Source organism: Electrophorus electricus, chromosome 21 (genome assembly GCF_013358815.1).
Source record: "Electrophorus electricus isolate fEleEle1 chromosome 21, fEleEle1.pri, whole genome shotgun sequence".
Lineage (NCBI taxonomy): Eukaryota > Metazoa > Chordata > Actinopteri > Gymnotiformes > Gymnotidae > Electrophorus > Electrophorus electricus.
The window spans coordinates 13951420-13963835 of record NC_049555.1 but is presented as its reverse complement, the minus strand read 5'-3'; the positions used below and the strand labels follow the sequence as shown (position 1 = coordinate 13963835).

Below are 12416 nucleotides of genomic sequence, written 5' to 3'. Positions count from 1 at the left end.
ACTGCGTTTTGGCATGAAGTGGACGAAGCACTGCCGAATCCGCAGAAATGTTCATCGGGCTTTCGTTTGCCGTTTTATTTTGTTCTCTTGTCCACTTGCTTTCTCGCATTGTTTCTTTCTTTCTTTTTCTTTTTTTTTACTCTCGTCAGAGAAGTCGAGTTATTTCTCTCTGGCCGTGTACTGTCATGTTTTAGATAGCACTGCAGTGTGTCATTTGTTTGTTTAGGTGAGCATCTCTCCCTCCACTCACTATTAGTCATCATGTGGGTGCAGTCACACACACACACACACACACCTCAGACAAAGGACTCGGGAAGCCACCAGGCTCACTTCTATGTTTTGGTTATTTGAGAAGCTGCCCTATCAACACTTCAGGGCTGCGGATTTTTTCCCAGCTCTCTCTCTCTCTCTCGCTCTCTCTCACTCTCTCTCTCACTCTCACACACACACACACACTTCAGGCTTGATTTCTTTATTCGTTCCCCCTGTTTTGGTAACTGCTGGCTCTGTATGCTCTATATGCCACCCAGATGTTTTGAACACAGCAGTGTACTGGCAATTTGTGTGAGGTTAATGTACTGCATCTTGAGTGACTAGGTTTCCATCGTGTGTGTGTGAGAGAGAGAGAGAGAGAGAGAGAGAGAGAGAGACATACTTCTTCATAGTTCTCCAGCACTGTTTCTATAAGATAGCACCTTAAAAGAATTAACCTCGTGTTAACTCTGTGTACCTTTCATCTCACATGTACACTGAGGAAGACAGAGAGCGAGAGAGAGAGAGAGCGCATTTCTTCCCTCTTTATTACCTGCATTCCATTGTGCAGTGAATTAGAGTTTTGACAGAAGTACACAGTCTTTAGTCTTTATACGGGCAGACATCACATTTCCCAGTGGATTTTACAGGCCTTTGGCTGCCTTCTGCTTCCAAGAGGCCTGTTGCCAAAGCAGCTGTGATTAGGAACGCTGTCTCTGGATAAGTGAAGAGAGCGCGGAAAGAGCAGGAAAACTGGAGTTCACTAGTACTTGTAGCTTTGGCCAGTGAAGCGGAGAACAAGACAACCCTGTGACCTCTGATCACTGTGATAGTGCAGTGTTTCTCACTCACACACACACACACACACACACACACACCTGTAGGGGAGGATTGAGTGGGAATTGTTCTGGTGTGAGCCCAAGCAGAAAGATAACCAGGCATATGTGTGTGTGTAGGGGGGGGGGGGGGGGTGCACGCAGAGTGTGTTTGTGTATCATTGCTTTCCTAGGAACATAAAATACACTCTTTTTGCCTTGCTTGTGAAAGTAAGGGCAGCAGATGTCTTTTGTAATGGTCATCTCGTTATTTGGTGTGTGTGTGTGGGTGTGTGTGTCCGCACTCTTTGTGGGAAAATATCCTGGGGTCATCGGAGTGCCTTCTGTCGTCTATGGTGGGTTACCTACTCACTCAGGTTAGGGGCCAGCATATCGGCATGGAACAATATCATAATAGCAACCAGCAGGATGACTCTTCCACCAATGAAAAGATCTTTATTTCCCCCCTAACCACACAAACAAACACACACACAAAACCTCTGCTTGGCAACACATCACCCTACATCCTCTCCAAACTTCTCTCCAGAAAGGAAACCTCTGGTCATTTTTTTGGCCTCCCTGACTCTGATTCCAGGAGAAATCCTGCTTCATCCATGGCATGGCTGCTACCATGTCAGTGGCATTCCGTCTGTCTGTAGGGAAAAATCTCAGGAATTCTGCCATGTTCGGGGACTGTTTTGGGCTGTGCGTTCTTTGACATGTCAAGACGAATTTGTGGTCTGGGTGAGTGAAAACCATGTGTGAAATTCATGCATATTGAACTGAGGCAGAGAAATAGCCTCTGTTGGAAATAAAGGCTTTCATTGTTCATTCTTCCTCCACGCTTCCTCCAGTGGTCCCTCAAATCCAGACCAAATCACTCCAGGCTTGCCGTGAGCCTCTGTGATTGTCTGATTGTTATATTTTGAAATTGGAATGTCATTCTAGGTGTGACCTGGCAGTCTTCATTAATTAGGCTCCAATTTTGCGGGATTCCTTTTCAACGTCTAATCAGATCTCATGGGACATGAATATCGGGCATCGTTGCGGCTGGTTTGTTTTTGTTCTAGAGGGGTGGGGTAAGAGAATGGGCGTTGTGTAAACTCATTACCTTCATAAATAAAGAGGAAACAGCATACTGTGTCAATATTATTTAACAGGTTTAAACCACAATCTTGTTTGATTAGCTGTGTTTGCATGATTGCTTGAAAAACACAGTTCCTCCCCTTAACTACCAAACACCCCAGTTTGGACTTAATAATTAAAGACCTGTGAAAAACATTGGTAGACACACGTCCTGTGCTTAACAGTATCTCTGTCTGTCCCTTTCTCCGCAGTTCCCATATTGTGGTTTCCTGTTTCGCCACGAGGGCTGGCCACTGTGCATCCATGAGAAGATCATAGTCCAGTTGTCCTCTCTGGACAGGCGCGTCCTACGGCCCGGAGACTTCTACCTGCAGGTGCTGGCGTCAGCCAAAAGCCCCCCGCACATCGCCCTTAGGTGTCTGTCAGCCAGCGGGCAGCATGTGGAGGAGGTGGTGGTCCCTGAGCTAGCATATACCTCCCTCTTCACCATGGCCTGGCTTGACTCCATCAACCAGGAAAGGGGCGGGGACGGACGAGCAGTCCTGGAGCACTGCCTGCTCTCTGCCGACAACGACGTTTTCAGGGTCCCTTGGGAAGACGTGGTTCACCCCGAGTTTATTAGTCGACCCCCAAATGCAGACCAGTCGGCGCCCGAGTACAGCAGGATAAAGGACCTCGGAGAGGCACTTGGCTCTGGTGTGGAGCACAGTTGTACAGACAACACTGCCATGTCAGGCTGTGGGATTTTGACTGATGCTTCCATGGGCCAATCTGAAGAGAGAGAGATTCAGAGCAGTGCATATAGGCTCCTCCCTGCCATGGCCCAGTCCGGAAGGAGCTCGTGTACTTCTGAGGACTCGGAGGGCGAGTACGTGGAGTTGGAGGAGATCGAGCTGCCTTGCTTTTCCCCCCAGAAAGGCTCCCTGACTCAGTCCATAAGCCTGACCCACAGGAACCTGCAGCAGTCCTGGGCCACGGGGCCAGTGCAGATGCCCCCAGGGGCCGCTCCATGCCAGGGTCCAGGGAGGAACAGCGCGCGCTCTCAGAGCATGGTGTGCACCGCGCTGATCAAGGAGAACCTCAGCGAGTCGCTTCAGCCCCACGTCCTGACCCATAGCATGGTAGAGGAGCTGCCTTGCCAACCACACGTCACTCGCGCTAGAGGTACCGCCTCTGCCGGCATGCATGTGCATGCGAGAGAGCATGTACCCGAGCATCCGGACCACGGTAGTACAGCACGTCCCGCGTCTCAGACAGACATGGCACGTTCAGATACTGAAGCTTTAAGTAAGCTCCAACACTGTGCAGTAACGAATGCTGTAGAACAGGAGAAACTCAGTCAGGTCTGCTCCGGTTCTGACCAGCCCACAGTAAATGGCGACACCACAGACCCAGAATTAAGTGCTGCGGGAGAGCAGAGAGTTGACAGTGAGGTTGAGGCAGACAGTAGTGTGAGAAACACACACCCTGACCCACCTGACCCACAGCTTGTAACAGCAGAGACCAGCCGTAGTCTAATACCCACACGCACCTGCACAGAGGCACAAGCTGAGCCTCAACTAGAGGATCCCACAGACGAGTCGCCCGTATGTGATTGCCCGTATGATGGCGTGTGCATCCTGGGCCTCCACGAGGGTGTGGAGGGTGGGTCTGGGTCAGCACGCCCCCTCAGGGAGAAGTTAGACTGGGCCTTTGTGCCCACACAGCCTGGGGAGAGTCCAGTTATGGCCGACCGACCGGGTCAGGAGAGGACAGCATTGCCATGTGTGGAGAAAGAGGTCAAGGGCAGGAATGAGGCAGCCACTGAGGCGTTGGTAGAGTGGGAGGAGTCAAGCTCTAAAGAAGGGAGGTGGATGCAGAGCAGAGAACAGTCTGATGTGTTGTGTGATGAGGACAGAGAGAGAGGGATAGACGGCAAGAGACTGGAGCCAGGGCCCGAGAGAGAGGTAGAGGCAGAGAGAGTGGCAGTTAATGCGGTAAGGGAAGACGAGACTCCTCAAACAGGTCTGTCGCATTCCACGCCCCAGTCTGGCACTCCTTCAGGCCAGGAGGAGGGCGAGGCCTCCATAGGCAGGGTGGAGAGAGAACAAACGCAGGAGGAAGAGAAAGAGCGATTGCAGGAGGGACAGAAAGAAAGAATGAAAGCAGAGGAAGTAGAAAGAACGCTGACTGTCTCCTCCGAAACCGAGGAGTGCAACACTGCAGCATGCCATGCAGCTGAGAGTGAGCGGGTAACCACAGTAACCGTAGTGACCAGGTCTGTAGCCCCTCAAAGCTTTGGGGGTGTCTCCGATGTACCGGTCATAAATGGGGACTATACCCCAGAGCGAACAGATACACATACTCCAGACACACTGGTGGAAGGCGAGAACATTTCTGCTGTGGAGGGTGTGGTGGAGGAGATAAAGGTGGAGGTGACAGAGGAGCAGAAGCCGGCGGATGAGACTACGTCCTCTATTAACGGCTCCACACGGCCCAGAGCAGATGTGGAGTCTCATACTCACCATCACCTACAGCCGCAGCTGCAGAAAGGTAGACCCCAAGCTCCACCCAAACTCCACCCCTCTTTATCCTGTAGTCAAACCTGTCTAGCCCCTTCACCTGATCTCCTGTTTTTGTACTTACCAAGCTGCTGAAACCTTCCAGCTTTTATTTTAATCCAGCTAGTGCACTTTCTGCTCTTTTCCTCCCTGGCACTCCCTTCATCCTCATTCCTCCTGCAATCATTCCATCCTTTAATTTCTTTCATCTTTCCGTTGGCCCACTGTCACTCTCAGCTAAATCGTCTTCCTGGTTTTCACAGCTGCCCTTGTGTTTTCTTTATGAGATGTTTTATGGTTGAGGTTTCTTTCATGTGTCATGTACGGTATGGTTAGCTCCAGCCTGGTTGGCGTCATCTTTGTACCGTTTCCTCAGCGCTGAGTCCACCTGGTTTCATTTACTTTAGGTGGGCCAGTGGGCCGTAGTGCTGCTCAGTGTGGAGTCTGATCCAGAGGGAACCTCCAGCAGAAGCCTACTGACAGCCTCAAACGGCCTGTGCTGTGGCCTGTGCTGCAGCCTGTGCTACTGACTGTGCTGCGGCCTGTGCTACATACTGTGCTGCAGCCTGTGATATGGCCTGTTCTGCGGCCTGTGCTACAGTCTGTTCTGTGGCCTGTGCTGCAGCATGTGCTACAGACTGTGGCCTGCGCTTCAGCCTGAGAAAGCTGCCTTTACCTTCAGCCGCTGTTGCCAGACAGCAGGGAGCAGCTGAGCCTGTTTGCGGGGGTCATGTGCTGGTCTCTAGACAGTTTGCTTTCAGATTTAGCCATGAACAGAAACTCCACTGAAATGATGGCCAAACCAGCTGTGTTTCAGAGCACATGCAGGAAAAGGAGAGAGCTTTAGGGAATGAGTGGGACGAGCGGCTCTCTGGACTCTCTCTCTTCTGGTTTTATACTTTAGTAATCGGATATCTTTAACTCAGATAATTGGATATCTTTAGCTTTGTTGTTGTTGTTGTTGTTAACATTTATTGCCTTGGGCTGATACAGATATTATTTTTAGTTTGAACATGTTTTGACTGGCCATTGATGCTAAGTTTGTGTTACATTATATTACTTATTTAGTGTTTGTCTGCTGCTAAGAGTCGAGGCCTATGACAGATTTATTGTTTATTTCCGAAAGTAATTAATAATTTCTTTCAGAGATTATTTGTGGTGGAATAAGAACACTTGCTGAATAAGAACAACAGCTTCCATGCTGGATCTGTAGTGTACATTAGTTATGACCTCTTCTAACGTTTCTGAGCTTTAGCTTCTGTAACAGTATGCCTGTGGCATGTCTCTGAATATCATCTCTGTAGTGATCTGGTGGTCTGTTCCCTGCTTGTCTCCAGCTCTGCCACTGTTCAAGTGGAACATGCAAGTGTGGTTCAGGTGTGGTGGGGCCTGGCAGGCAGGTATTTTGTATGTTGAGGTGGAGGATGGAGCATATGGATGGCGTATGGGGGTTGGTGCTGTTTTGAGGGCGCTGCACTGGCAGGGTCTTTGTTTGTTGTGAGTCGGTCGGCTGTGATGGATGCCGCTCTTTCTCTCTCTCTCTCTCTCTCTCTCTCTCTCTCTCTCTCCCCCAGGTGTTTGGGTCTCAGCTACAATAGGGGCGATGCTGTAATTACACTGCTGGCCTCTATCACTTAACTCATCCTTTTTTTCCCTATACATTTCACTCGTCTGTGCTCGTCAGTCACCGTGTAAATTTACACTCTGGCTATTTCATGGTGCAAGATTGATTTCTCCTACTGCTGCAGATAGTTTGAGGACCATTTTGTTTAATGCAGTAATACGCAGGACAAAGATGCAGTTCTTCTCTGGCGCTGACGTCTTTGATTTAGTGCTGAAGCTCCTTTAGACACGTCTCCTCTGGAAAGACGCTTGAGGGTCTAATTAATCTCCTCCTCCCCTCACCTCGCGATGATTATACCACCTGTGAGAGAGTGCTGATGAGTCTGGCAAATGTAGAGACACACACACACACACACATATGTTCTAAAAAAAACAAAACAATCAGGCAGATCTTTAAATAACACTGGCTAGTTCTGAATAATGAGGAAGCAAATTGTCCATCTATCAACATGTGATCTATATTACACACCTAAATAAACACACACACACTTCTCAGCCCGTTAGCGTGTCTGCAATAGAAATTATCTGCCAATAAATTAATTCATCTGGCAGGTATGTTTAAACAAACCCCCAAAAGGCCCAGCCTGGTGTCAGCAGCCAGAAAATGAAAAACAAGAAAGAAAGAAGTTAAAAACGAAGAATAAAAGGAAAAGATTCAGCAGTCCGGGGCAGTGGCCCAGGGGCTTGGGCTGGTGACACCACGCCTCAGGGCCCGCAGGCACTGGGTCTTTTGGCTTTCTTCAGTCTGCACTGACAGATTTGAAGGAACGGCGACGAGTGATTGGCGTGAGGGAATCGTCAGATGCAGTGCTGCCTTTCCCTTCTGACGAAGAACGTCCTGTTATGTTATAGACCTGCCTCCTAGGAGCCATACCTCTTCCGGATCAGCTCCGATCCCTCTTGGAATGCACAGACCTCTGCCGGATTACGTCCCTGAGCAGATTCCGCATACTTTCCTGGTCCTTGTGGTTACGAGTGCAGGGTTACGTTTGGAATCCCCTCAACCTATATTGCTTCTGTTTCTGATCTGAGCTGCTATCTGCAGTGGGTTCGAGGAGCTTTCTGGGTTTTCTAATAGAGCACTAGCAGAGGTCTTGGGCCCGAGTCCTCTCATAGTCCAAAGCTCCAAAAAACACCTGTAATGTTGCAGATTAGCAAGCACAGACTGCATGAGACATGTTTCAAGGGCCCATCTGTGCACTGATACTGAATGAGAAAACATAAACACACACACACACACGCCAGTGATCCCTATGAAGGTGTGTTTTGATTTGTTTTGGAGATCTGGTGGGTTTGCCCAGTTGTTTTGGGATAAGTTGGAGACTTTTTGAACTTGAGGTTCAACTATGTTAATAACCTTTTGTGACTTGAAAGCTAAATGGAATTTAATCACCTCAATTGAGTGAAATTGCTCAGCCATCAGCTGGCAGAGGTTTGCAGGTTTGCAGCCGTGTGATTAAAGCTGGATGGTTTGCATCTAGAGACTCGAGGGGAGTGTACCAGACACCAGTGATCTGGGTTTGATCTTACTCTCCCCAATAATAGCACTGACTGGTTCCTGCTCTGGCTGCTGGCATTATGCTGGCATAAATGGTTGCTAGATACACCTGTGAAACAAATAGTTTTGGTTAGTGTGTGTGTGTGTGTGTGTGTGTGTGTGTGTGTGTGTGTGTGTGTGTGTGAGAGTGTGTGTGTGTGTGTGTGTGTGTGTGTGTGAGAGAGAGTGTGTGGTTCTTCCTCTAACCCTTTCCCATCTGTCTTTTATCTGTCTTGCTTCTTTCTGCCTCCTCAGGTTACTCAGCACCACCCCTCTCCTCTCATCTTACTCTCAACCATTTCCATCTTGCAGAGTGTATCCGGGCAGAAGACAGGGCATTGTGTCCCATTTCAGTGTCTCCGTCCGTGTCTCCTGTGTGTGTACGGAACCAGCCTGTTCTTAGTGAAGCACAGAACATCAGCCCAGATGTCCTGAGCTCAGGAGTGCTCTGCCTGCCTGGTGAGTGACTAGAGTTGCATATGTGAGAAATTAATAATAATAATAATAATAATAATAATATTACTAATATATTGTTGTTATTATTATTAATGTTGTTGTTGATGATGATGATGATGTATCTCAAGATATGAAATTAGATAAAATACTCCTACTAGGGGTTATTACATAGGTGTTTATTTCTTGCCATGGTATTTCTAAATACTGAAACATAGTACAATGTATTCCTTACAGTACCATATATGCCAATATATACTGATGTATATAAACTATTTGAACACTTTAACATTACAATGAATTTGGCTTACATTTACATTTTTTGTTGACTGTGTCCTGTAACATATGGTATCCTGTGCCTTGTCTGCTGAACCTCTGTACCCACTACAGGTTCTCACAGACTGCTCGTCACACATGTCAGTAAATCCTTGTTTTGTTTCTAGGGACACGAGACAAGTCGGGCCGTGCACTGGTAACGGTGGCGCTGAGAAACACGGCTTGGCTAAACCCAGACTGCAACAGCGTAGCGCTAATGCGGATCATGGTTTACTACTACAGCACACTCAGGTTCTGCTGCTGGAAGCCTTCATACATTCTTCATACTGGGGAATGGTTAATGGATGCTTACAAATGCTCACATGCCTGCATTTTCACCTGCATGACTTTGTGTGTGTGTGTGTGTGTTTGTCTTACAGGAAGGAAGTGCAGGCGCTGGGATTGACCATTCTGGTGGACGCTCGCAGGTGTTCGCCTGTCCCTGCTCTCTTCAAAGCCTGCCACATCCTCCAGGTGGAAATGCCAGTCTAGAATTCCGTCTAGGAGAAAAACACTTATCAGATTCTTCTTTACTTACACCAACCACACACGACACACCTTCCACACCTCCCTGGGATTTGTCACCTCAGTAACATATTAGCTAACAATCCACAAAATTTTTACTTTCAATTTTGACCTCCACTAAGATATTTGCTTTAAAGGAGCAAGAAACAGAAGTTTGGAATTTCAGCATTTCTTCCATCTGTGTCTCTCACGCAATAAAGTTAAAGTCTGAGTCGCGATTAGATCCAGCCAGGCACTGAAAGTCATAAATGTGATTTATGTGCAGTGAGATGTTACATCTATGGTGTGGGTGTCGGACCACTAAGACAGAAAGAAGCAGACAAGCTCGCTGAAACGTGTAGGACTTGATCCTTCTGGTTGTTTATGCTCACGCCAGTAATACTGGCCCCAAAGGGTTAGAACTAGTCAGTGTGCGTGCCACCAGCGGATTCAGGAATGAGGGAGAATGGGACAGAGAGATAGCGAGGGCCGCTCACAGCGTAGGAGAGCAAATTAAAGAATGGAGTCATCAGAGGAACATGTTGTGGGAGGAAGAATCTGCATAGCCAAAAAGATTCCATTTTATTTTAGTTTTTATGTCTGTCTTTCTTTAGCCTACATGAAATAAAACTTGGTCACCCTGGTTATAACGCTTTTACTTGATTTGATCTAAGGTTCTGTCCATTCTGATACACAGCACACAGTTGTTTGTTGTTGTATCACTTAAAAGGCAGATGGGAAACAAGAACCAGGCAGCTAGACCAGGTCTAAAAAGACTGGCCTAATTTCTGCAGTGCAATTGCTGCATCTGTGCAGCTGCTATAGTGTAGACTGCTGTAGTGTAGTTCTGTAGTGTACATTGCTATAGTGTAGACCTCTGTACTATAGACTGCTGTAGACTGCTATAGTATAGACTGCTGTACTGTAGACTGCAGTAATATAGACTGCTGCACTGTGCTCATGTGTCTCTCTGGGCCAGGCTAGAGTGTCTTGGTTAAAGCTGTGTGCCCGAACTCCTTTGCGGCTCCCGAGTGAAGTTCACACGTGCGGCCCAGTCTAAGGAACCCAGCGGGACGGCGGCTGGTTGAGCAGGGCAAGCCCGAGGCTTCTGCTTCGCACCACAATGTCTGCGTTAGATACCATCATCTTATTATAGTCTCTCCAAGGCGAAATTCCGCCTGTCCGGGTGGGTGAGTCAAAACCTCGGCCAGGCGAGAACGCGGTCTGTGTGTTAGTCAAGGTGAACACACCGCTGTGGCTGTGTTCATACAGGCACAACCCTGTTGTCTTGTTTTTGCAAGCACAGTGTCCCGCAGCTGTGCAGGTTGATAAGGTGTGAATTTTTACCTGGGGCCAAGAGGTTTAGCAACAAGTACTGATCGAGACAAAGCATTACGTAGGCCTTTGCTGCCAGATTCCCATGAGTTTGTTAGCATGAGCTATGCACGAGTACAATAAATAAATAAGTAAATAACTGTCCTGTCCTTATTCTGGAAAAGGCTGGGAAGAGCAGCTATTCGGACTCTAAATGTGTGGACACACCCACGTGTGTGAAAATGGGACGCTGCTTTTTTTCCCCCCCTTTTGTTTGTTCTTCCCTAGAAAGTTTAGTCACTGCTCAGCACAGCTTACTGAAAGGGTTTAGAAGTTCAAGTTCGCATGTGGATAAAGAGTTTCTGTGCAAACAAACATTTGTGGCTTCAGTAGAAATGTGCAGTGCTTTGTTCTTCAGAGACTTGACCAGGCTAAGGTTGTGCTGCCTAGGAAAGTTGGGGCTGTCCGTCGCCATACCTTTGTTGTGCAGCCGGCAATAAATTCCTCTTTGTGTGTGTGTGTGTGTGTGTGTGTTCATGTGGACTCAGTGGTTGCAGTTGTTCACATTGGTAAAACTGCAGTAAAAGCAAAGCCTAGAAGCTTGGTTCTTTTCGCAGAAAGAAATGACATAGCTCAGAGTTAACGGGAAAAAGCCCTTTTTGCAGTATAAAAGTTCATACTGGCTATCTGTAGTTGCTCTAAGCATGAGCTAGCTAACTGTCATCCAGAACGGGGGTTTGTTTGGATAGGTGTGCTGGCATTTCACCTGGGCACCACTGTTCTCCATGTTTTGTGTTTGTCCTGACCAAACGCCCCATTCATCATCCTGTCCATTCCTCTGCGTTCCTGGGAGACTAATACCCACATCCGCACATAGCAGGAAGGCCAGGACACCTGGCACACACCCAGTTACATCCACAAATTTACATCTCCGAGAACACAGAATGAACAACAGCCAAATTCCGTGAGAGACAAGCATATCAACCCACAAACAAGCGAATTAGGAGGGGAGAGGGGGAGGCTTCCAGAAGATTCCCTGAATTGATTTATCTGTTTTGATTGGCTGGCCTTGCATGCGTATTTGATGCATGATAACCAGCCTCCTAAGGCACACTGGTGTGGTTTGTTTACACAACATTTAAAAGGAGAAGGAAACAAATGCAGAACAGTCTAGTACACGTTCTACACTATACCTTTAAAATTGTCTCTCTCGTCTGTCTTCTTTTTATTTCTATATATATTTTATTTATTCTCTTCAGCCAAAACACTTTTTTTTCCTCAAAGCGTACATTTGCTGTTTAGGAAAGTTCCCCTTGTTGAATGTGCACATTTAAGCATCCACTGTTGCTGACTACTTCTCCCCAGGAGCCAGAATCTTCAAATCGTCTGTGGTATGTGTACTTGTGCTTGACCTTTAACTTGTTGTATCCACACAGGAGGCCAAGCCCGGCTGTATCCACACGCTGCTCCTGCTGGCTGACAGAGACCTGGCTCTGCGTTTGGAGAAGCCCTCCACATTTCAGGTAACACGCAGTCCTGCAGACATCCATGTAGAGGCTGCAGACTGCAATAGCCACACTAAAAGTCACGCTTGTATTCTTTGATTACATAATCCTACATGCAGGCTGTTTATTGTAGGCAGTACTGAATCATATTGTGGTTGTTTGGTTGGTTGAATCGGTGGTTAATTAAAGTGTGTCAGCATGTGTCCTGTTTGGAAATAAAGGTGGTGCTTACCAGAGTAAAGGTATGAATCACGATTAAGACATGAAGTAGTTATGTTTTAAGCACCTCCTTAGTGTGTTTCATCCCATCAGTCTGCTGGTCTACGCAGCACTAGACTGTAGCTTTGCCATGGCACTCCCCTTCTCCATCCTTAGCTTTCAGAGATTACTACTTGAAACACGAGCGTTTGTGCTGATGAAGTGCTGAGAACACAGAGAGCTGAAATGGTTATTACAGGGCTACAGCTCACCC

General features: G+C 47.5%; 1 protein-coding gene across 7 annotated transcripts in view; it reads left to right on the top strand.

Moving 5' to 3' along the window:
• Positions 1-12416, top strand: part of plekhg4 (pleckstrin homology domain containing, family G (with RhoGef domain) member 4) — a 50365-nt gene that overhangs the window by 10389 nt on the left and 27560 nt on the right. For 6 of the 7 annotated variants that reach the window (XM_027018652.2, XM_027018654.2, XM_027018653.2 and 3 more), the window contains exons 3-7: positions 2405-4685; positions 8166-8312; positions 8750-8873; positions 9002-9095; positions 11876-11962. In XM_027018652.2, the coding sequence (XP_026874453.2) occupies positions 2405-4685; positions 8166-8312; positions 8750-8873; positions 9002-9095; positions 11876-11962 (2733 nt within the window). The remainder of the gene's footprint in view (positions 1-2404; positions 4686-8165; positions 8313-8749; positions 8874-9001; positions 9096-11875; positions 11963-12416) is intronic. The other variant, XM_027018656.2, reaches the window with a different exon arrangement.